A 25,077-nucleotide genomic window follows, 5' to 3' on the forward strand; every position below is an offset into this window, starting at 1 on the left:
GGTGCCGCAGCCGAGCTCCGGGTCCGGACAGTGCCGCGGGCTCTCTGCCGGCACCATGGGCCGGGACGGGCCGTGGCTCAACCTGTCCGGCAGCGCCTGTGCGGCTGGCGGACCCTTCCCCGCCGGCACCGCCGCGCTGCTGGCCGCGCTTATGGGACTGCTGGTGCTGACCACGGTGCTGGGCAATGCCCTGGTCATTCTGGCCTTCGTGGTGGACCGCAGCCTCCGCACGCAGGGAAACTTCTTCTTCCTGAACCTGGCCGTCGCCGACCTGCTGGTGGGTGAGTGCCGGGGCGCCGCGGGGCGGGGGGTGGCTCCGCCCGTGTCACCGCCGAGCTCTGTCCGCAGGCGGCTTCTGCATCCCCCTCTACATCCCCTACGTGCTGACGGGCGAGTGGAGGCTCGGCAGGGGCTTGTGTAAGCTGTGGCTGGTGGTGGACTACCTGGTGTGCACCGCCTCCGTCTTCAACATCGTCCTGATCAGCTTCGACAGGTTCATCTGTGTCACCAGAGCGGTAAGGGCTGGGCAGGGGGTGCAGCGGGGCGGCAGGGGCTCCAGGGCTGCCCCTCCAGGCACGGGGGTTTGCTTAGGGCACCTGGCTTCCAACGACCTTGAGCCTCTCTCGAACAGCACATGAGACAGGGGCGAGCTTCTCTCAGTCCTGGAAATAGTTCTGGGAGTGATCGGCTTTGCCAGAAATGCATTTCCTTCTCACTTTTACAGTGGAAGAGGTACTCTGCTTTACAAACAGGCACAGGCTGTGTCTGCATGGGGAACAAGGTGTACTTATTTCCTCCCCAGCTGCATCTTGAATCAGCTTTAAAGTATTACCCAGCTGAAGCAGAGCTGCTCCCTCAGGACACGGCCGTGCCCCCTTGATAGCCCACAGGCAGAGACCTGCTTACACTGGGTGTCAAACTCTCAGGGGAACTGGATGTGTACGGCTGTGATGGGTCAAAAGTGGCAGATTATAAATTAACATCTTGCACAGGATGCAAATGCCATTTCTGTGTAATGGCCACAAAAATAGCTCAAGTCGTGTCTGCAGCACACCACCTATTAAAGAAGGAAGATTAGACTGTGCACCTAATTTACACCTAGACCATAATGCCTCAAAGTATTTTGGATGGTGTCAAAATAACACATTTCACCTGTTAATAGGTTTCACACTTCTACACACACTTCTTGGTCAGTTCCACCCAGTTTCTTAAAGTGTTCTTTTAAGTTTGTTGCTCATTTAAATCACAAAAAGTACAAAGAGAGACTGCAGAATCAGTACAGCAATTTAACCAACTTCTTTTTGAAGAGGGAGAAATGAACAGATTAATTCTTTACAGTCAACACTCAGAATTCCTTTATTTTCTAGGTTCTGAATTAGCCATGAATTTTTCTTTCATAAACCAATCTCTCATGACTATGCACATAGTATAAATATATAAACTAGACGGTTTCAGAAACAGAAATGGAAACTGGTCATAATAAATGAAAATAATCATCCACTTCAAAATACTTCAAATTAATCCCTCATGTAAAAAACCCTCCCCAAGCAAGAGTACAGAAAATGACTGTTGGGTTAGGGCAGAATGAGAACATATAAGCAGGACTTTCTGAAGTACCAAATTATTCTCCATCTCAATGAAAATAGTAACTTCCTCCAAGAGTGCTCCTGAAATCATTCATAGCTTTGTTAAGGACTGCAAAATCAGACCAAGTTCAGACACACTCAGGTTTCCTCAGCTCTGTGGCTCCTCTACCAGAACAGCACTGGCTGTGGAGATCAAGGCCCACAGATGGGGGCAGTAAACATGAACCCTGTACAGAATTGAAGAATTTCATATTCCAAAGGCTGTGTGGCTGCTGTGGAGATGTGAGGGGTGAATTCGAAGCCACTACATGAGTATCTGTCCTCAGGGATAAACATTCCAGAGAATCAGAAATAGAGATGATCTTGACTGATTAATTCTGATTAATTCCATTGCTGATATGGCTTACTGGCTCAGTATTAGTGACACATCATTTCTGCACCTTAGCTTCTCTATTTTCTAAATAACAGAAATCCGCTATTCTCCTGTAAAGCACTTTGCAGAACACAACACTCCATCTATACACCTTAACTGCAAACAGGAATTCTTTAGGTACTTCATGAAAGAATGAAATTAAGTATATCAAAGAGAAAAAGGTGTTATAGAGTAAATTTTTTGTGTGATTTTCACATTAAGAGAGAGTATCTTTACAAAATAGAAATAAAAGAACTTGCCTGATACTCTGTGAATTCAAACACTTTTAAATATTCCAAATGATTTAAAAATTCCAAATAAAGAGTCCAATAAATGTTTTTAACCCTTCTGTAAACAGGTATCACAGCTAATGCAATTAAATATGAAACTGGTGACAGCCAGTTCTGGGAAGAGCGGTGGTTATTTGCTTTGAAGGAGACTTGGTTTTCAAGCTTTTAAGATCTGACGCACTTCTCAGAACTTATCCAATCACCTTGATAAGGCTTCTTGGAAAGCATATTTCAGAACTAACTCTTCTGTGATACCAGTAAGCTTGGTCTAAAAACCCGCATCCCAAAACCAGTCTCTCACCAGCCCTCACAAGTGACAGAGAGGGCCATGCTCCAAAGCAGCCACATGGGAGATGTGTAATGTGTGTGACTTTTGTCCCTCAGGTCAGCTACAGGGCTCAGCAAGGGATGACCAGAAATGCAGTACTGAAGATGATGACTGTATGGATTGCTGCTTTTCTCCTCTACGGGCCAGCCATCCTCAGTTGGGAGCACATTGCCCAAAAGAGCATCCTCCCTGAAGGAGAATGTCATGCAGAATTCTTCTACAACTGGTATTTCCTAATGATTGCCTCTACTGTTGAATTCTTTACACCTTTCATCAGTGTTATGTACTTTAACTTAAGTATTTACCTTAACATCAGGAAACGCACATTGCTCCGAAATGAGAACCTCTCACTGGGTCAAGAGGACTGTGAAATGAATTTCCAGGGGGAAAAAAGGGAACACTCTGTGTTTTTTGTAAAGCCAGCTAACAGAGACAAACATGAGAAGAGAACAAGCAGCCTTCTTCCCCCAGGGAAGGCTCCAGGGCTTCAGGCCTCGGCCGAGCTTGGCAATCAGCCATCCACTGTGAGTGCCAGTCTTGACCTTCCACCCCTCCAGGTGGATGTAAAGACCAGGCCTCCCAGGAATGGCTTCTGCAAAGCAACAGAAAGCCTTGGCCAGCCCAGCAGCAAAGTGGACGTTGCTAACATTATGGCAAACAGATTCAGACTTTCCAGGGACAAAAGAGTAGCAAAGTCTTTAGCAGTTATTGTCTGTGTGTTTGGCTTGTGCTGGGCTCCATACACACTCCTGATGATCATCAGGGCAGCCTGCCATGGGCACTGTGTGCACTACTCCCTCTATGAGATCTCATTCTGGCTCCTGTGGGTGAACTCAGCCATTAACCCTGTTCTCTACCCACTGTGCCACATGAGCTTTAGGAAAGCCTTCATAAAACTCCTGTGTCCACGAAAAGCCAAAATTCATCCTGACATTTTGATGTAAAAAGTAGGAAGGCTGAAAATTAGTACATATTTTATTTGGTGGGAATACCAGAAAGCAAGTATTGCAATACCTGCAAATATTTGTGGAATACTGGTAAGTAGGCAGAAGTGTAGATATTTATGAATATGTAGAAATACAGTCATCCATGTAGCTGGGAAAATCACAGCAATGAAAAGAAAGGTCATTTTTCAAAGCTCTTTGGGAAATTACAGCAACACTGTATTTTCTGGTAATGCTGCACTAGTGTTGAAAACAAAAAATAACTTTCATGGCTAATAATTAGAGTTCAGGCTCTCACTTTTAATAACTGTAAATATTGCTGGAATTTCATAAAACATTAGTCTTAGATCTGTCATATCTTATCCCAAACCCACTTCAAGACATCAAAAATCTCAGTTGTTAAGTCTAGGATGCTTTCCCTGCCTCCACTTAGTGGCAAGCCAGACAAGGCATGACCAAAGATAAAAATACAGGAAAAGCATGGGACAGGAGGCAGCACAACAAAGAATGTTACCAGAGAAGCTGAGCAACTGTAGCAGGTAAGGGAGAACTGATGTGAGGGAAAAGGTGATGGAAATAGAAGAGGTGGAATATTTAGTACAACAAAGTCCAGGAACAGAAGTATAAAAGGGTTTTGAGCTTTTTAATAGGAGATACAAGAATTGGTAACTTACACACTGGAAGAGTTTCACTAGGAGTTCCCTCCCTCAGCAGTGACTTCCTGCCCCCCACCAGGATTCTGTATGGGCAGCACCCCACCAGGATTCTGTATGGGCAGCAACCTACTGAGGTCAAAACTCCACTTCTTACAGGGCTGAGGGTATTACTCTGTGCTTTGCTGTAAGGACAGAGTACACTAAATAGTGCATGAGATCCATGACAGAGCTTTAGGTAAACTTCCCTTCCAGTAATTTTTTAAAACATTTACAGCTGGACCTTTACTACTTCTGGCTAGATTAAAAAAAAAAAAAAAACCACAACAAAACTTTCCCCTACCCCACCCACTGAATCTTTCCATCCATCAAGTCATTGGTGGTCAAGAAAGCACCACTTCAAGTCTTGAGATATCTCCCAGGTTATGCATCATGAGTGGCATGACTCCAAGTCTGTTACAATTTACAGCCTTGCTACAGCCCAAGAGTCTCTGCCATTGTGCCTGTGCCACAGGAGCAGCTCACACAACTAACTGATTCTGAATTTGGAGTAGATTTGTCCCACAAGGTGTCACATTGAGCATCACTAATCAGACACCTTTGTTCCACCATCACCAACATTTACTACATAACAGATGCTTTCCTTTGCTGACAGGTGATAGTTACTGAACAGCTCTAATTGTCCACTGCCATAGTCAAAATGCATGGTAATACAATTATCTTAAAGTTTACAGGCAGTAAAGTTATTTTCTTTGTAAACTTTCAATAAAACTAATTAAGAGCTGTGGAAGAGTCCTAACTGTGTAGCCCTAACAAGTGGGAGAGGGTGAAAAAGCACCAGTCTACAACATTTGGGTAACTGCAGTTGAAACTGCAAAACTGGTATTTCAAAGACACTTCCTAAGTTACGAGGACTGACACTGAGGACTAAACAGACATGGTTAGCAAATACTGTAAACTAGGAGGGCATATCCCTACACTACGAACATATCCACATGAACATAATCACCACATTCTGCTATGGATGTGCTATAACAAAACAGCTTAATAGTTCTACTATGAGGAACAGTTTCAACAGATACAGAGCAACATGAAGACTTTTGAATCAGCATCAGTTTTAAACCTGGGGAAGTAAAGCCTTTAAATGCTCTCCCTATTTATTCCTCCTCCCTTCCAAGCCAGACTTATTCATCAGTATATTAATGATCTAATTGTTGTCTACTCTGCAATTGTTTCCTAGGATTGTATTTGCCTTTTTCAGAAAACAGGTAGCACTAAATTACTAGACAATCCCACCAAAATCTCATTTAATATCCAATCAAGGCAGGACACATTTTCAGAAAACAGTGGTCATTCAAGGAGTAATGCAATGCAATCAGTTATCTTTAGAACACCACGTTCAGCCAAGGCAAACCAGACAGGTCAGAACTTCCAGCAACCAGCATTAACCCATGGACAGGACCAGCTGAGCAGCAGCTGCCACTGGCTGTGCTCTGCTGCTCAGTTCCCTACAGCACTGTCATTCAATTGTCACTCTCTGGCACAGAATCCAGTGGGATTCTTCCTCACTCCAAGCATGTCCTAAAAACATTCTGAAATGTGAGCACACAATCTCAGCACCACGTGGAGAAACACTGGCTTTGTATCACAAACTCCCACATTAGCAATGCCAGCAGCTGCCCAGCTCAGCCAGGGTAACTGCCTTGGTTCTTCTGTCCCTACAAAACCAAATTTCTTTCACTTTCATCAGAAGGCTTAACATTAGCTTTGGGTTCAACAGTGGGCTCTGAAGAGACATGAAACAACAGGTGTTAATAGCAACTTTATTGTTTCACCGGTGCAAAATCATGATACTGAATAAACTTGTGTAATGCATTTTCCCCTAAATTTACAGTAATGAAGGTTATACATATCTATATAGATTGCAATTTCTCTATTTTTTTATACTATTTGGAACAAAATTATCTTGATAAATATGCCCTGTGCACAGTACTGGCCCTCACTGAATGTCACAGAGCCTTAATATGCAAAATATAACTTCTGTTTTTGAACATGGTACTTTAAAACTCTCCAAACATGCATTAATATATTCTAGTTTTAGGGAAAAATATTACACTTAGTCTTAACTCGCATTAAAAGAAAAGCACAAGCAGAATTTGACATACAATAATCCCAAAAATCTGATGCTCTGTAAGGATCAGACACAGTTTCAGCTGACAGTTACTGCCAGTTTAGAGCTCTAGTGCTACAGAAGCAACAGTGAACAGACAGAAGAGAAATCAGAACTGAAGAGCCCTACCATGTCACATGGATTTCAAAGAAAGTTTCAGCCATGCTAACTGATGAAACCTGTAGTTGCTGGTCCAACCTTCCAAATTTGTTAGAGTACTCAACACAAGTGTTTGAAGTGCCAGACTGAACACATGAATGTTAACTTGACATTTCTGAAAGGCACAACCTAGGAACCTATCTTAAAAAAAACCATGGTATGTAAATGAAAACAGGTACAGTGAGTGTCTTTCTAAAGAACAAGACCTTCATAAATTGGCCCCTCAGATTCTGGTGATTCCCTCCTCAGACGCAAGTGCTCCAGTGTGTTGTGAAAGTGTTTGTTAATTTGTTCTGTTTCTTCAGTAGACTCAAGGTTTGGGAGATCTTCTCTGATCTTCTGTATAAGCTGATTCAAAACCTGAATTGTCACCTACAGAACATAAAACAGAAGTCATCAACATCACCTGTGTACAAGTGCACAGACATTAGTTTGAACAGCCTTGTCTTTAAGCTCTCTGTATTTGGACAACCCTTCAAAATGCTGGTAAGACTGTAGGCAAACTGCTGGGGACTGCCTTCCCTGGTTCTGCACAGGATCCTTCCAATTGCAGAGTTCTGTGGAAATTCCCCCATCCCAGCAAAGGTGAAAAACTTGTCACTAGCCTGACAGCTTGGTAACTATTCCAACAGCATTTCTTTCCAGTGTATTCAATACAAATTTAAAAAGCTTCGAACAAATGGCCCACACAATCAGACTGTATATGCACTATGAGATAATTGTTTCTTATAGAAGTCAGGATGGTAATATCAGATTTAAAGTTATTCTTAGAGAACAAGCCATGGCTGCCTACGGGCTGAAGTTCAGCACTACACAAAATGCACTGCAGGCCACCAGAGTATCCAGAGTATTTTTCTATCTGCCAAGTGCTTTGAAAGTCAAAGCTTTATTTTCATCTCCATCAGATACAGCATCTCCTATACTAGAGCACCCCTATACTGAGAAGCCAGTTCAGTTACTGGAAAGTCAGCAAATCCCTCAAATTTCTTTAGGATTTCTCACAGAACTGCAGGGTATTCTTTAATGTCTGGTCTCAATCAATGACATCAGAGAAGACACTGATCTCTACTTGACCAAGCAGGTTTTTCAAACTGCATAACTCTCCTTTACCTGCTAACAGAAGATGGATCAGGTAACTATCTCAGATTATACACACACACAATTTAAGCTGAGTACATATGGTGTTATACCTATTTTGAGAAATTAAAGCTTACACCAACCTGGTAGAGTCAGCAGTGACCATGAACACCTGTAAAGAATTTTCTTTGCCTTATGTACACATTATGTTTGGTACCTCTAAAGCTAGAATCCTACTACTTTCTCATGTAAGTTCAAGTAAGTTTTAATCTAAAGTATTTTAGGTATACAAGTCTCACAATATTTAAATTCGTAACTAAACTGCAAACATTTCCCCCCAGTGTGAGAAGAACCAAGTTTAATCCAATACTTTTACTAGCACAACAAGTTGACTCCTCTCTTATCACAAGAACTTGTGCCTCTCATGAGGCTAGAGGGCAAGCTGAAGAGAATTTGTGGTTGTAAGTGTGAATGAAGAGCTTAAAGAAACATTCTTTAAAAAATATGCAACAGAGAATGGATTTCCACTCACCGCCTCATTTTCCTTTTCATAAAAATAGATATATCTATTCAGAATTTCTATGAAAAGCTGGACTTGCAGAGAAGGGTCCATGCACTGATTTGCTATCTTCAGAGCCTTCTTTAGGCATTCCATCACTCTCTTTCCTCCATGAAGCTAGAAGGGAAAACACCAAAGTTACAAGAAATCAAAGAACCTTAGGGAACTCTAGAATCTCTTCCCTTGGCACACACAGCATTTCCTGGGGGTCTGCCACAGAAACACTAAACTACACCAACTGCAGAGAGCAAGCCGTCACTGAAGCCCACCCTGCCTGACTGCCACCAACATTAGATTTTATTAAATCACACAGCAGCATGAACAGTTGTTGAAAGCCTTCAATTATGAGATCAATTAACTCAATTTTGTAGCATGTACCATAATGTACACTTTGAAAAATATGTTTCAAACACTGCTCTTTAAAATTACAACAGCTTATGTGACAAGCCCTGAAGAACAGTGAGGATTTTTTTACCTTTACTTCAACAGCTTGTATCTAATTTGGAAGTTCAGTAGTTCACATGCAAACTGAGCTAATATAATAAATACAAGCAAAGTGCAGCCCAGTCAACTAGCCTTTACCTAGCTGACACTCAAAAGCTTGCCTGGTACTTCCACCCTTAAATTAGAGTTTCCTCCATGTTTTTATTTATGCAGTTTACACTCCAGGGAGTTTTAGAAGTGTCATGTATTAGAATGAATTCTAACCAAACCTACATCACCAATGTATCTACTTTAGAAGCGTCTACAGAAGGAAGGCAGAACTGTTACTGAGGCAGGATGTGTCCCACTGCTGTCACTTTGTTCTTACCTCCTCTCCATTCTTGTCAGTGTTTCGGCCAGACCAGAACAGATGGGCACAAGTGCTCACAGCTCGGCACTGGTCTGGCTTCTTCAGGAGTTTGGAGGCTGCCAGTGCACACTGAGTCCTCAAAGGCTCGTGGTTCTCCTCACTGAAGCACTTCATCCTCTCAAATGTCCCAATTATCAAGGTGATTGCAGCCAGCTGTGCTTTTGAGTCACTGATTTCATCTTCATATAGAGAGAAGGCCTAGACAAGGGAGAAAGCAAGACTCAATCAGAACACATCAGGAAAAAAAAAAAAATCACACCTGCTACTCACACAGCAAGAAACTGTCCAGTTTTGCATTTGTTAAAGGCAGGGTAAAAAAAAAAATCTTTCATGTAGAGTGTAAAATCTACAGTCCAGAGAAAGTCTTACAAGAAATAGTATTCAAGTAGTCACAGCAAATAAGTGTGATGCCACATAAAATCTGAAGATTGAGTTTTTCCTCATTCAAGCACCTATTATTCAGACACAGAACTTCAGCAGCAGAAACAGTCCTTGACGAAGATTTGGTTCTTTGAAACACACAAAACAGCAGAGCAGAAGTTCACAGCAGGTCAGTGATTACAGAGTAGGTAAGAAAAGCACTTGCACTGCTGCTACATGGATGAAGAATTGACAAATCTTGAACTGTATTTCTAATGGAAAGTACATCATTGCCATGCTGCTCTCATGGTCACAACTGTGCTACAACAGCAACTGCTACAACACAGTGAGCAAACCCAGCTTATCAGCAACTCTGTTTAAAAACATGCATTTAGTAGCAGTATTAGAGGAAAGATTAGGACAAAGCTACAGCATGGATAACATGGAACACATTGGTTCTTTATGTGATGGGTAGGAGGGGAAAGTTTTTGCAACAAGTAAGGCTTAAGACCAAGTTACAAGTTCAAATAGATTTTCAGAGTAGTTTATAATAGGTTCCAATACAAGGATTTTAAATGGCAAAGCCCAGCATAGCAGTTGTGAACACTGCAGATTTTAGAAAACTTCCAAAGAGTGCTTGTGGTCAGGGCAATACCAGCTGGATATCAGGAGCTGGAGACAGAAGCAGTGAAGGAGCATTTTATGCTGAGAAACTACACTCCTCCAGTGAGCCAACTACACGAGCAGGAGGCAGCATTGCAACATACCACTGTTGTCAGACTGAGTATTCAAATCAGTAGCAATGGAGCTTAATTCCACAGCAGCCTGGGAAGCAAGAATGAAATGAGGAGTTTCTACACTGGCTGTCCATCATTTCAGGTGTTTTAATCACACCAAATGGTTCAGTGTACAGCAAACCTACCCAAATCAAATCAAAGGCAGCAGAGGACACCAGCTCTAACAGTTGGACACTCACCTGGGACATGAACTCGTAGGCCACAGTTTCATGATTCTCAAAGCCAATCTCTCCTGCAGCCAGTGCTCCCTGCAGGAAGAGTCGAAGAGGCAGCTCTGCCAGCTCTGCTTTGATCAGAGCACTGATGGTCTGATGAGCAAATGAGAAGATCTTCTGGCACTTCTTTTCCCATTTGTCATCCTAGACAAGAAAAGCAAGTACCAGCTTGAACAACAGTATTGCTACAAGGAAAAGGGAATCTCAATTGTTCTAAGATCTGTTAAGTGCTCCCATCTGTTGCTCTCTGATGCACTCTAGCAGTACAGCATTGGCTTCAGCAGGTCTGCACAAAGTATTTCTTGCATTTACAAAAATTTCACACCCATTTTTCCTACTAGCTCATAAGAGCTTTCTTCAGAAGCCTACACTGAACTGCAGTTCAGACAGCTATGCTTAGCACATAACTGAGCAAAAGCCTAGTTAGCCAAGGGGAAAAAAATTCTGTTCAGTCTGGAGCAATCAGAAGCGGAAGAGAATTTTAAAACCTTCATTTTAAAGAGTATTTTAACATTTAAACTTATTTCCTCACAACATAACACCCACAATAAAGGAAATACATATTAAAGGTAACTATCTCAATCAGAAAGCACTTAAGAGCCAAAATGGATAAGTCATTATTTTAATGTACACTTTTACTACTACCACATAAGTTAAAGCAAGTGCTTTTTTTTAGGTTTAGAAACGTTACAATAACACAGCTACAATTTAGAAATTGATGAATTTCAATATTCAGATTTAAATCAGTTTCATGCCATCAGGTCTCCAGTAAAGGCACATAATCAGTCACCTCAATGAATAAACAAAACTAGCCAATTTCTACTTCTCAACTACTCAAGTAATTTACTATGACTTGATAAAAATCTCCATTAAATTAAAAAGCATTCAAACCTCGAGAAAAAACCCAAACAAAACTAGCCTTCTGTATCAAGTCTGAGCATACTTACGCAGCCAGTCAAAATGCATTTTCAAGAAAAAGCCAAGCAAGCATACAAGAAGAGCAAGCTAGAGGTGAACTTACCACTTTGGAGTTGTCTTTGTAGCGAAAAGCGAGCTGGTAGGCAGCGAACACCAAGGGCGGCAGCGTGAAACGGATGCGCTGGTTCCCCCCTGCCCCAAAGTGCTTCCGGGCAGTGTTGAGGATCTGGAACAGAAGCACTGTGAGCTCAGAGAATCCTACACAAGAACACGCACTCAAGGGAAGCTCAGTGCCCCACCCTTAACCTGTTCTTAGATTAGATGTAGATTTCATGTAAATAACCTGAATATACAGAAGTCTGTAATCACCCATTACACACTGGTTAGCCACTCTGGCTAATACACTTGGACTAGGCTGTTTGAATTTGCATTTCGTATCTCTTCCACACAGAATGCATAACTTAAAGTGAGATACTGTGAAAATCCTATAACCTTGGATTTTTCCTGCTGCTGCTGCATTGTAGAAAAATTTGATGCAAGCATTTGCCATGCTGAGGGAGCTATTAAGCATTACTAGTAAAAGGTGTTAAGTAGCTCATAGAATTGTACCTAAATGATAATGTGACAAGGCCTTTGATGGCATTTAAAGGGGGTCAACGTGATGAAAGCAAAGCACTGCTAGATGTGAAAGACAGACTTTCAGAAACAGCTTCAACATCTCTAGCTATGTAAATTCTTTTGGAATAGACATAATAATTTCCTTGGTGCCAGCATTCCTTTGAGGGAAGCGTTGCTCTCAATAAGAAAAAAACAAAACCAAAAAACCACCTTTCTGCTTTACTCCAGTAATAAGGTCCTGAAACACAACTGACTCCAGTTCCTGTAAAGTTGTTCTTCTCCCCATTATACAAGTATCATTACACTTCAAGGAAGAGTTTTTTATACCAGTCCTTAAAGCCAAGCTAAATCAATGCTAGTTGTGTTATGCATAGCTTGCACTTTATTCTGTTGCTCTATTCTCACTGTTTATACAGTGTGACATTTATTTCAGGCACAAACTAAGTTCACAGTAGTCTCTAAGCAGGCCTGACTGACGTGAGCTAACAGCCATCTGCAGCAGATCCAACTCCAGCACAGCTTCTGCCAGCTTCTGCAATGGATCTGGCATAGACAGAATATCCCTGGCCCTCTACTCTAACACACACTTCAAGATAGTTTATTTGAAGTTTAAGTGACCTCCCTAAAGCCAGATATAGCAGATTAACAACAGAACTACATTAAGCTGCCACAGATGAACTCAAACCATTACAAGTACCATAATGCACAGATTTCAAGGACATGTTAAATCTACTGCTACAGATGGACCGAGCAGAGGAAAAGCATGTGGAACCAAGCAGGACACTACATGCTGTATGAAGACCCCATCCTTACAGAAATTAAAATCCCTAAGGCCAAACATACTAAGCTGTATTTTGAGGTTTTTTGCATTCCGTTGTTATCAAAATACACAAATAGCACAGTACTCCAAATAGCACTTGCTGTGTTTTCAATAGATCATTATATGAAGTTGTCAGAACATTAGGAGTTCCACAAAATAATACACAGTTGCCACCTCATGGGATGAAAACTTTCAATCAACAAATGCTTAAGTCCTCATCTGCTTTTTCTGAATAAACAACATATCATCCTACCACTAAAGGTGTCATACATAATGTTCTCTGCTGAGTTTGTAGTGCCAGAGCAGTGATGCCCCAGCTCCCAGCTTCAAGTCTTGTACAGCCAATAAAGCAAGAACTGAGACAGTTCAGAGAGCACAGACATTGAGAAGCACCAGTCACCAACCAGGTACTGCTGGTCAGGGTCATCAGAACGCAGCAGGTGAATAAATCTCCCCACAAGACTCTGCTCATCCGCAAAGTCCTCAGGGTCAGGATCTTCAGCAGGCTGATCTGGTTGATCCTGGATCAGCGTGGATACCAAATTCATGATAGCATCAACCTGTAAAGGCAAGAGAAGCTCTGTTTAAACTACAGTAGTCCATAAGCATAAATAGCCAGCAATTTGGAACATTTTTACAGCCACTCACAGTGGTGATGCTTCAGACATATGTGCCTTACACCCTGAAGAAGGGTACCTCTCAGCACAAGTGGGACAGGGCAGCACAGCAGTGCAGAGGAAATTCAGATTCCAAAGGCTATGCAGCTTTCTGTAGATAGCAGACCCAGTTTTAAAGGCATTCAGGGTCTTTTTTCACACCTAACAGAATACAGTCTAGGCTGAGGTGTGGTAAATCAGAAGTAACCTCTAGGATGAGGTTAGGTAAGATGTTCAAAGACATTTAAGAACACGGGAGGAAGAATTACCAAGCAGGATAAAGCTTGTGCCAGGGGAGGCAGGGGCATGCAGGCTAGGAAACAAAGCATGCCCTGCATGAAGTCACTAAATGTGTTTGCAGGTCTTTGAACAATCATTTAAATACCTAGATTTTCAAATTAACTGTATCATACCTGTTCTTGGGACACAATTTCTGTGTTATAATCCAAAACATTGCTAAGCACGTAACAACTCATGCTCTTCCTGGACTCGTAATCAAAGTATTCAAAGAGTGGGTGAAAATGTTTTAGTTTCAGAACTGTCAGGATATTGTTGTAAGTATCAACTGGGATTTTCAAAAGTCTAGTCAGCTCCTTTGAAACAGCACTGCTTGTTGCAATACTAAAAGAAAATATATGCAAAAAAAATACAATTAATCAATGGTTCACACATGTAGACAGGTTTAAAGTCTGCTTCAGAGTATCAATTCTGAGGTATACAACAACCACCAAGCAAATTGGTGCAAGGGAGAAAGGAAACAAGTACCACAGTAAGTCAGTCTTGCTCTTTGGGACATGCAGTAACAAATGCAAGTTTTAAGTTGCTGCCAGCAGAAGCAGAGTGTGGCTGCAAATGCAGCAATAGCAGAAGTCTAGAGTGCTGTGAGGGATGCCTACAAAATGCACACACATTGCATGGATGTACAGCACAACTTATGCACAGGGGAGCAAGTCCTGGTTAGCCAGGAGTTTATCAGGGCTGCTGCAGCTCGGTCCACAAGCAGTGACCTTACAGACCCAGAGCATGGCTCTGCTATCTCACCAAACGTGGTGAAATGCAGAAGGCCTGATTTCAGGGTATTAATTGCCATGCCAAAGAAAATGCAAGAGACACTCACTGTTCCAGATTAAGTTTGTTGAATATTTCCACAGTAGTCTCCAACACCTTGTCAACATAGTCCACACGGTCTGGGTAGCATTTCATAGCCAGGTTAATGAGAGAAACTTGCAAAGACACCACATCCTCTGAGGGCATATCTTGCCGAGACTGAAATTTAAAACAGCATGAAACTGATAGTAAAACACAGAATTTTGCAAAAAAACACCCCCAAAACTGCATGCAGGGATACCCAACATACCTGTATAACAGTGGCAACCTGCTGTGAAAAGATATCAAACAGTTTGATATCTGCTGGGATACCAGGTCCATCTTCACGATGTGCAAATAAAGCTAACCTGGTGACAGAGCAAGGAAAGCAGCTTGGTCAGGATAGCTTTTCCACTCCTCAAATACAGAGCAGAAAGAGGGACTGGCAGAAAAAGCATGTCCTTCAGGTATATTTGGAAGCTCTATTACAAGCAAAAAGGAAATTAATGGAAGTCAGAAGCCTTATGAGCAACTGAGCCTATTAACTATCAGTCCTGAAAAAGAGTGCTGACAGAAAAGGCAAGGTGAAGAAGCAACAGGAAGGACATTTCCTAACTGATGTTCTTCAGCTAGAAGTAAGTGCTCTGTTTTTTCCAGCAGATAAAGAGGCATAGAGTAGGATGATGGTAGAGTAAATATCCTGCATTTATTCATTCAGTGATATTACTGAAATTAGACACCCAATAGCATCCTCCACAAAACAGCCTCCAGAAAAAAAACACACAGAAGGAATATGCTGACCTAACTACTCTTTGTCGCTAAAGACCAACCAACATGTCTGTAACTTACACTATTTGCAGAGAACAAAAGACAAAGTGAACTTAAGAAGAATGGAGAAGTGAAGAATATTGGTTTTTGGGGGGTGGGAGCAAGAAATTGCAATCCAGCAAGCATTCAGGAGATGGCGAGAGGTATTTTTATCTCTAAGAGAAAGTTATGCCAAGCACCATTTCTGCAAAAATGAGATCCAGCACAGAAAGCACCATTATCAGAAGACTAACACCTTACCACAGCTGAAGCTTAAGAAGCTCAGCGCTATCTTGACTTTCTAATTATTGAGGTTATTATACTCTGAATTAGAAAAATAACTACAAAAATATTTAGGAAAAGGCATTGCATTAAATTAAAAAAAAAAAATCTTTCTACAGGGTTTCTCAATTTTGATTCTCAATCTGAAATAAAGAGGCACATAAGAAAACACCAGGAGGCAAAAAAACTCCACTGCCAGGAAAAATAAGACATTGAACTATTCTTTTATTTGATTAGGGTGATAAGAAGCAGACTTCCTAAAGCCAGGAACAATCACTGCCTTTTCTTAGAGGCACAAGGCAGCTTTCCTTGGCAACAGCCCAGTGTAAAGCCAGCAATGCTACAATGCATACAAGGTATGAACAAGCTGCAGGCAGATGGCAGCATAATTAAAAGTCATGAATGGTTTAGTAAGGCAACAAAGATCCCAAAGCACCAAGACTACTTGCAGAGATTCCTTTAGCAGGAAAGCCCCACAGGAATAAGGATAAAATTTTCACAAGCTTCTTCAGCAGTCACTGATGTTCAGATTCAATTACCCAATGCCAGCTGAAACAGATGAGAAATGCCAAGAGGCACAACCTATACAGGGCAGCTTCACATCTCAAGTACACAATACTGATGCTCCTGGCCATTGCTGCTACCAGCTCCAACACAAACACGAGAGCAACATCCTCCCTACACACATGGATTCCAAGGACAGATCCACTCATATGCTCCAACACTGGCAGGAACATTACAGTCAAAATCTCAAGCTGCAACACTACAAAGATCATGCTGCCACCTTTCTGCCCTTGTTCTACAGGTCAAAGAGAGAGCTCTGGAAGCCTTCAACAAACACCAGCCCAACAAACCCCAGCAGTGTAAGGGTGGGAGGACAGAGGGTCACTGCTGGTCAGTCACTTATTGGTGTTTGTAACATAACACAAAAAACTTACTGTGAAGGTGATACCAAAGTTTAACAGGGTAGGAAAAGCTACACAAGGAAAGCCTTGTCACAAGAATGACACTGCCATACTCCAGTGTAAGAGCCTAGCAAAATATCTCATGACCTCTTTAAAAAGTAATCGAGACAGTCTCAGAAATCAGTTACAGGCAACTGATTTGGGATTTGGGTGTTTTGTGGTGTTTGGGGTTTACAATTTTGGGTTTTTTTTTTAAGTAACAGAATTATGAAAAATGTCAGCCACAGCATCGAAGTGTAGGAAACCGAAGAACTCCTGTGAACAATTCTGTATGAAGGCAGCAAAGGCAGCACAGTGTCTCTGACAAATGCACAAACACTGAAAGGTACTCCAATAAAACCCGAGTCTTGAACGTATACATCTGGCAGAACCTGGAGAAGACAAACTACAGACTTGGTAAGTAAAAAATTCAAGATCCTAAGTCCTACCAGTCATGCCCAATACACTCAAGTCCTCTGCAGGCATTAGAGAGGATACAGCAATCCTACCCAATGCTGAATGTCAGGGGGACCAAAGATCCCTGGGCTAACTGAACTCCATACATGGACCAGATGTACATGCCTGGGTGCAAAGGCAAAGGACAAGGCTTTTCTACAGCCTGAGACAAGCCATGCAAGTGCACTTCCTTTCTGCAGTAAGAAAGTGCAGGTGCTCACTGAAAATCTGTGTTTCCTTTCAGGATACAAATTAAAAGTTCAGTTTGACCTTAAAGGTCTTTTCCAACACAAAGGATTCTATGATTTCTCCCCCAAATCTGAACTCAGTGCAAGCAGTTTTAAGCAGTACCTCCACAGGGAAAACACACTTTTAAGAGAACAGTATAGATGCTAGTGGCAAGCTAAGAATTAAGAAGGTAGTTCCATTTCCTACTAGCTCTGTTCTGAAAAAGCATTGCAATGTTCTCTGATCTCTGACCCTGCAAGGTGAAGTATTCCTGACAGATGATTTAGCCATTAGGATCTTCAAGATTTCAAGAGGCACCTATGAGTGATATGGCTGTCAAAGCAGGGCACTGCTGTCACTGCAGTTCTGAAGCATCAAATTGCTCAATACTAAACGGGCTGTTTCCTGGCTTAATCTGTTTACAAGTTTTAATCGGTCCATAAAGCAGGTTTCATTGGAAGCTGTAAAAGCAGAGTCCAGAGAGTAGAAGTTACAGAAATAATATTCTTCACAGGTTTAATTACAGCTCATAGAAAGACGTGGAAACAGCGAAGTAATATCAAAAATTAAACATATTCAAATGATAGAAGAATTATCATCTGCTTGTGCACAACACAAACTTAATTTTGAGTCAAGTTCCACCCCCTTGGTCACTCACCTGTCAATTAAAGCAATAATTATATTTTTCACATTCACATTTTGGTGCAGCTCAGCACAGGCTCTGAGAAATGGGTTCAGGGTTTGGAGGTGAAATTCATCTGGGAAAACCTGAAGTTTTAGATCAATAGTCATCAAGTTATAAACTGAATTTGCCCATTGTTACACAGAAGAAAAATGCAACAGAATAATTCTAAAGCAGATAGCCACACAGTAAATACACTGGCCTATGAAGCTGACCTTGACTGGGGAAATGCATGAAGCAAGAGATATAAAACAAATGGGTAACTCGAGGGCCCACCTCTTTATTACAACTCAAAACACCGGCACTACTGCTCAGATGCTTACAAGCTACTGCAACAGAAGGAGCACCACTCTGCCCATCTGGTAAAAAATACAGAACAAGCTACTGTGTATAAGTCCCAGTGATGAAGTCTTCCAGTCCATGAGGAAGATGTGAAAGCTGCCTGAATCTGACTAAGTGTATAGAAGTGTCCCTGTGTCCCATCACTGCAACTGAACCTAAGCAGCTCACCTGTATGATGCACTCCATGAGGTACTCCTGAGCTAAAGCATCTCTACAGTTCACAACTTGCTCCAGTATTCCAGGCAGAACAATCTAGAATAGGGGGAAAAAGGTCTTGCAGTGATTTTAGAATTACCTCCTAAGCTGATATTCACACATACATTTAAATCCAAGCAGAACAGAATTTCTAACAGCTCTCAGCTGATTCTCTACGTAAAGACTTTCTGGTAAGAGCTCCATTTTTCTGCAGTTCCATCCTTCAGAGAAAAAAACCCAAAAAACTATTGAACTCAGAAATCTGTCCTTTTCATACATTATGCAAGTTTTGATTTCATAAGTCAGTGCTACTGACTTTGCTGGCACATACCCAGGGTCTTAGCAGCACCATGGCAGAACTTACAAGGGACAGACTTTTAAATAATACATTTCCTTCACTGTCATTTCACACAGTAACAGTTCTCTTGAATGCTTTGGGAAGCACAGCCTCACAACTTGTGAAATCTATCCCAGAACACCTGATGTGTATACATCCCTTAGACCAACCCATTATTCTGCAAGGAAAATGGGAATCAGGAAGGAAAGGTCAGAATTTCTTGTCAGTGTTTCAGACAGATTTAGGGCAGAATGTATGAATCATGTCCTTGGCCTGAGAACACACTGTATGCCAGTGTTCTCAACCTTTCCTCAGGTGAAGAGTTTGAGAAGCACTGGGATTACTGAACTTTTAGCAAAGCTACAACACTTCCAGTTGCTCGTCTACAAGTCCAAATTCGTTTAGTTTGGAAAAAGCTGGCAAAAGTCAGTAAGAATGGACAGCCATCCCACCTGCTTGTATCTCTCCACATTGACCCCTTCCAGCTGACTGAGGCGGACCAGGTTTGTTCCCACGAGGATCCTCAGCTCCTGCCTCTCTCGCTCCCTTTTCTCTCTGTCCCGACTGTGGCCCTGGTGCTGCATTCGCACCCACAGCTTGTTCATCTCAGCAAAGTTCAGCAGCACAAAATCCATTGAGTCACTGATGTCTCCAGTGGTTTCTTCACTGCAATTGATCAGAGGTAAGAACAGAAAAGCTTGTCAGAAGTATTCATCCTTCCAGCCACTGGTGAACATACAAGTTTCAATAAGGTTAGAAGGTGGGATTTCTGGGTTCACAAGAAAGGTTCATATCCTCACTTGTGAGGAAATTTAAACATAGAAGGGAATTCTTAATGGATAAAACACCTGTCAAGTCTATGGAATTCTAGCATATCTACTTCTCTCAAATCTGAAGTAAGTCACACAGAAAATTTAAATAAGCTCTATTAACAGTAATTTTATTAAGTTATTGCCCATCCTTCTTACTCTGCTTGCTCGCCTTCATCTGGTAAGATATTCCTAGTACACTGCAGGAGATAGTTTCTAAGGAAGAGGCCTCTAAGAGGATGCTGCACTCCACGGCACATCTCCACCAGGTCTTTCAAAATATCCTTCCTGGACTGTGGAAATGACTTGACATAGACAACACCTACTGTTATCAGCAGATACCTGCAAAAGGCACAGAGTCAAACAATAAACCATAATGTAACAACATCACACTTAAAGGCAATAGTTCCTTTTGTCCATTATGGCAGGATTACCAAAGCACCAAAAAACCCAATAAAATTATCACCTGGGTCTCATAATTTTGGATATTTAGTCAGTTTTCAACTCCTATCCTCCTCTGCATTTATACTTCTAGCATCCCACTAAGCTGGAAAACACTTCTGACACATAGATAAGTAACCTATGATGGGGAAGCAGTTAAGCCTCTCTCACACTGTATTCTAGCAGGATAGGAACTACTGTCTTTGTACTCATTCCCTCAGCACCTCTGCATCAAGTAACAGGCAGCAGGAATATGTGAGATGCAGAAGATTGCTGCTCCAGTGTATTTGGACTCCCCTTCAGCTTAGAAGAAAAAAAACTACAATACTCAGAACCCACAGGTATTCAGTTTAGAGGCCTCACCCCTCCCTGCCTGCTCCTGTGCCCCATGCACAGGACCTCCATGAAAGCACCACAATTTTCATCAGGCAGGAAGAAACTCTGATGGTTACACACAGAGGTGAAGACCCTGTGGTAGCCATCAGCCAAACTCCAGAAATTGCATGAAGATGCAGTCTGGTGTGTCCAGAGCCTCTTCCTGGCATGAAGATAAGGTCAGGAATGAAAAACTTGAGTATCAAGCAAAACCTAAATCCCAAAAGTGACTATGTCAAAGATGTACTGCAGCTCAACAGTCACATATTTAAATATAAGCCTCGCAGGCCTCCAAGTATCATTTCTGGCAAGCTAACACTTTGCCAAAAGAAAAAATAAATTCAGAAACACAAAGACTCTAATAGCAAAGCCACAAACTTTTGGCTTCCTTCTCACACTTCTTATTCTCTAAAAAGGCAGAAAATTATGAAGCAACTGCTGTGTGGGAAAAGGTTAAAATCTAGATCCTCAGATAACTGAAACAGTTAATAAATGCAGAGTCAAGCTCCCTGATCAGAGCATGGTACTTGGTTATCTTCCACTGACCAGCTCTTTGCCCAAAATCCAACTTCATTCCAAGATTGAAGTGCTCTCATCTTGGTCACAGGCAAAATTAACACACTAGCAGGAAGAACTGACCTGCACCTGCACTCTGGGCCTCATCTCAGAGGTTTCACAGCAATCCACTCCAGATAGGCAGAAATACTATTGACCATTTTAAACTGATTGAGAAAGCAATCACTGCCTGAACCCAGAGCAGGACAACTATTCACCAATTTTAAAAAGAAAAAGCAAACAAAGTCACAAACCAACATATACACACTTACAGTCTTGGAATGATATTTCCAGCATATTGTACTAGCTCATAAAGGTCTGCCACTTTCCTGCCTTTGGCAAATTCATCTGTCAGGTAGACTTCCAAGTAGTGTAGCTCATCAGAAATTGCCATGTCTTTTCCTCATAGTTAAGGATTGTAAGGGAGAATGGGTACAACAAATTTTCACAGTAATTTGCTCATTCACACCCAGGAATAAAGATGCTGTACCAAATACAAATATGCCCAAGCAGGCAGTACTTCTGAACAGTAATCATGATTGGAATAAATGTGCAAAATTAACCTCAAACCTTTGATCAATTTTTAGCATATTTGAAAAGGGAATAAAACTGGGAATAAAAGAGTTGTTTTAAAGAGCTGATCTTGTTTTTAGAATTAGACTCCTGAAACTTCCCAGAGGAAGATATGAAAGACAATAGAGACCTGTTTTATACCAGAGAGAAAAACTGAACTTAAACCGTGAGCAAAGTGCATATTCTCCTACAAAATATACACATAATTGAATTCTGAGGAGAAAAGTACTAATGAGTATCTGACACAAGATACCATTGCACCAAAAAAAGCAGATGAATATTGCATTCCAAATACATTTCAACTATTAGCTTCCTCCTGAAAGGATACAGAGCTCATAATAGCTCTTTGGAGATAACATTGAAGTCCGCAGCTCCCCAAGCATGTTGGAAGCATGTTTCAGAGCATCCATGAGCTTGTTCTTGTCCTTCAGAGAAGGAAAGAGAAAAGTCTGTTAGAAATGACACTAGGCAAATGCAGGATTTTTTATCTATGAAAAGAAAATCTCAAGTGATTTAATATCTAGCTTATACTACACCTCCCATGCTAGCTTAGTGAACATTTTACCTGAGGTGATAAGAAGATGCATCTGAACACAGAGCTACAGTAATAAATCACACTGCTAATGGTAGAAAAATCTGAAATCATTCTGCTTATGCAGCGATCTCCACTCAACACTCAGATTCTATCCAGCAAGCAAAACAGAACATGTTCCCCTCCTCCAAGTCTGGTCTGTTGTTTTGCTCAGATCTCAAAGATCTCCTAGAAAGCTCCAGGAGACAGACAATACACACTGCCATCATCACCTTCCCCTCCTTCTCACCCACAAAGAACACCTCACTGAAAGCCAGCCCTTACTAGTCTGCATCTAACTCACACTTCTGGTGCATTTAATCACCTGGCATCAAAGGATACAACCACAAACCTCTAATCTGCCACTTTTACAGACTTGAGCAACCCATCATAAGTAGCAGCAGTAAGTTTTGAGGGAGGACAAAAAGAATTGCTAGTGATCCACTTAGTGTATTTATACTGCCACTTAATCACAGATAGCAGTGAAAAGCACAGCTGCAGCTACTTGAAGATTTCCAAAGCATTCCACTAAGCACAAAACTGGAAGAGGTGTTACACTTCTTGCTACTGTCATTTGGCTGCAAACAAAGCTGGTTTGGCTAACCACATGAGAACATATGGGAATATTTAAGTTTTCATTGCAACTTTAAGCAGTTTCTCCAAATAAAAGCTGAGGCTTCTCAAACCCGAGAAAGCTACGTGTGATTACATAATCTGCCTGAATTGGCTACAACTCCCAGACAAAAATCTCAGCACAACACTAGCCCGTGGTGTTTTCCAGTCACAGAAGAATTCACATGTATGTCCACAGTTAATCAGTACAAAATTGATCCTATGTAGCAGGTAATTCATCAGCAGCCTCTCAGTCTGACAGTCACACCAAGAAAAAGCTACATGAAAAAAAACCAACAGAATGGTGGGCATAAACAATAATCTCATAATAAAGTTCATCTTAGGTTTACTTGAATGTAAGCATGTAAATTATAAAGGGACATCTTTAACTCATCTTGTCAAATACTGGAGCAAAATCAGGAAGCCACCTTCAAAAAATACCCAAGGCTCACACTCAATGAGCAGTTGCCTCATTTATTGGCAAAGCCTCTGGAAAAAGATACATAAAGGGTTAACTTTCCTTACAGCACTAGAGATTGGTATTGATTTACTGTTTTATTCCTAGCAGACAAGAAGCTTCATTGCCTTTTAAAGTCACATTCTTACCAAGCATCTCTTCATCTGGAACGACTGCACCTTCACAGCCTGAATGGCTTCGTCCAGGAGTTTTTCCTGTTCATCCTGAGGAGATTGCTGTGTTGTTGGCTGGAGGAAAAAAGACACCAAACAAAACAGAATTCAATAAAGCTGCTTATGACTTGACTAAAACTGGATTCCCACACTTTAAAATGCACTGCAAGTGACACTGCAGTGTGACCACTCAAGGGTTGTCAGAAATAGTTGTGTGACATGTAATGGAGAAAGTTCAAGTGCCCTGCAAAAACCTGAGGGGAGGTTACAGGTAGCCTGCAAGCACCATTGCTTCTTGGACAGCAAAGCCACAGGGGCAGAGCAGGGCCAACTTTTCCTTTCCAACATTTAGAGGTCAAGAACTCAGTGCAAGTATGTGGGAAGAAAAGCTCCAAGAGAATGCAGAGACACGACTGTGCTGAGAGGAAGCACTGTTATTACTTCTGTCCACAGAGCCTCAAAGCAGAGCCCAGACCACACACTGCAACTGCACAGATGCTTTCTGTGCTCACAAGTCACAAGTCCTCCACTGCTATCTGAGCTATGCCATTCCATTCAGGACAAGTTTCTGATAAGCAAAGGATAAAGTACAGTTAGTGCCTTCCAGAAGGTAGAGGCTACTTGCAGATTGGATCAGAAAGCTGAATAGAAACAACTTCATGTGTCTTGTCCCAGTCACGTTGTCAGAGTGACACTCTTGCTTCCCCTCAGAGAGCACATTCTATGCCTTCAACTAAAACTTCCACTATCTTCTGACTTTCCAAGGTTCATACTGCATTTTCTTAACACATTAAATAAATCCATTGCTTACATCCTTCTATTTCCCCTTAATCCAGCTATAACAGGCCTTCTCCTACTGCAGCTGCTACCTCCCTCTACCAGAATAATGAGATCAGTTTCTACAAGCATCTTGAAGTTATTTGCTAAGATGTCCAAACTCAGATCAGAACCCCTACTGCTGTCTCCACCTGCACCCAGCCTTTCTCCTAAGGCTTTACAAGGAAACACTGCCATCCACCTCTTGTTCAGGATCAGCCTTCAACACCTCATTAGAGCATCTCCACTTCTCTCAATCCTGCAGCTTGTTTTCAGATGGCCTCTCTGAAATAATGCTGGAGACAAAAGCACTGATGCAGTATTTCAGCTACATCTTCTCTAGTCATGACAAATACCAAGCACAGTCATTTGCACAGCAGGTTCTCTGAGCCTTCACCTTCAATAAATTCTCAGCTATTTATACTTGTTCCCTTCATCCACTGTGCTCAGAAGGTCTCTGGTCTGCTCCTTTTAACTGCATTTCAGAAACAAGCTGGAAGGCCATGAATCACATCACGCTAATGTTTTTAAAAACTCTGTTTTCAGTACCAACTCCCACATGTCCCATGTGAGGAGTCCCCAGAAGTATCTGTTGAGGACTGAGATTAAAATTGAGGCCTTAATTAAAGCAGGGAAGTTTTAGTTTAACACCAATTGAATGGTGATAGAGCATTTCACATCCCTGTTATTTCCCATATTTAATTGGGTTCTTTTTCTGCAGCTGAAATCTCCCACTATCCTCTTCCCCATACAGAAAACAGAGTGCTCTACAATACTGTTCCTGCCTTGATCATGACCTAATGAAACTCTGCTCTTGAAACTCCTCAATCACCCAGCTGGACAAAACCAAGGCTGATGTGATCCAACACTGGTGACAAACCTTCTTCAAGGAGGTTATATGAGAAAAAGGTTCCTTCCAAC

The 25,077-nt window shown here is 41.7% G+C and overlaps 2 protein-coding genes across 2 annotated transcripts in view; one reads left to right on the forward strand and one right to left on the reverse strand.

Annotated features, from left to right (window-relative positions):
• Positions 1 to 6,127, forward strand: LOC132332591 (histamine H3 receptor-like). Its single transcript, XM_059857038.1, has 3 exons — positions 1 to 281; positions 349 to 515; positions 2,673 to 6,127. The coding sequence occupies exons 1-3, from the start codon at positions 56 to 58 to the stop codon at positions 3,558 to 3,560; spliced, it is 1,281 nt and encodes a 426-aa protein (XP_059713021.1). The 5' UTR covers positions 1 to 55; the 3' UTR covers positions 3,561 to 6,127.
• VPS35 (VPS35 retromer complex component) overlaps positions 6,023 to 25,077 on the reverse strand; it is a 24,252-nt gene continuing 5,197 nt past the window's right edge. Inside the window, exons 2-17 of the mRNA XM_059857029.1 lie at positions 23,317 to 23,415; positions 21,856 to 21,952; positions 21,227 to 21,350; positions 19,743 to 19,925; positions 19,227 to 19,440; positions 18,411 to 18,494; positions 17,877 to 17,986; positions 14,773 to 14,869; positions 14,533 to 14,681; positions 13,829 to 14,036; positions 13,164 to 13,319; positions 11,425 to 11,547; positions 10,368 to 10,547; positions 8,990 to 9,229; positions 8,152 to 8,295; positions 6,023 to 6,914 (exon numbers count right to left, since the gene is read on the reverse strand). Coding sequence (XP_059713012.1) covers positions 6,735 to 6,914; positions 8,152 to 8,295; positions 8,990 to 9,229; positions 10,368 to 10,547; positions 11,425 to 11,547; positions 13,164 to 13,319; positions 13,829 to 14,036; positions 14,533 to 14,681; positions 14,773 to 14,869; positions 17,877 to 17,986; positions 18,411 to 18,494; positions 19,227 to 19,440; positions 19,743 to 19,925; positions 21,227 to 21,350; positions 21,856 to 21,952; positions 23,317 to 23,415 — 2,388 coding nt within the window. The 3' untranslated portion in view covers positions 6,023 to 6,734. The remainder of the gene's footprint in view (positions 6,915 to 8,151; positions 8,296 to 8,989; positions 9,230 to 10,367; positions 10,548 to 11,424; positions 11,548 to 13,163; positions 13,320 to 13,828; positions 14,037 to 14,532; positions 14,682 to 14,772; positions 14,870 to 17,876; positions 17,987 to 18,410; positions 18,495 to 19,226; positions 19,441 to 19,742; positions 19,926 to 21,226; positions 21,351 to 21,855; positions 21,953 to 23,316; positions 23,416 to 25,077) is intronic.

Source organism: Haemorhous mexicanus, chromosome 12 (genome assembly GCF_027477595.1).
Source record: "Haemorhous mexicanus isolate bHaeMex1 chromosome 12, bHaeMex1.pri, whole genome shotgun sequence".
NCBI lineage: Eukaryota > Metazoa > Chordata > Aves > Passeriformes > Fringillidae > Haemorhous > Haemorhous mexicanus.

What these genes read in the sequence shown, in the direction of transcription:
- LOC132332591 (XM_059857038.1), top strand. Translation starts at nt 56, where the DNA reads ATGGGCCGGGACGGGCCGTGGCTCAACCTGTCCGGCAGCGCCTGTGCG. An exon ending in CGTCGCCGACCTGCTGGTGG is followed by an intron (nt 282 to 348) that starts GTGAGTGCCGGG and finishes CTCTGTCCGCAG; the next exon opens with GCGGCTTCTGCATCCCCCTC. An exon ending in TCATCTGTGTCACCAGAGCG is followed by an intron (nt 516 to 2,672) that starts GTAAGGGCTGGG and finishes TTTGTCCCTCAG; the next exon opens with GTCAGCTACAGGGCTCAGCA.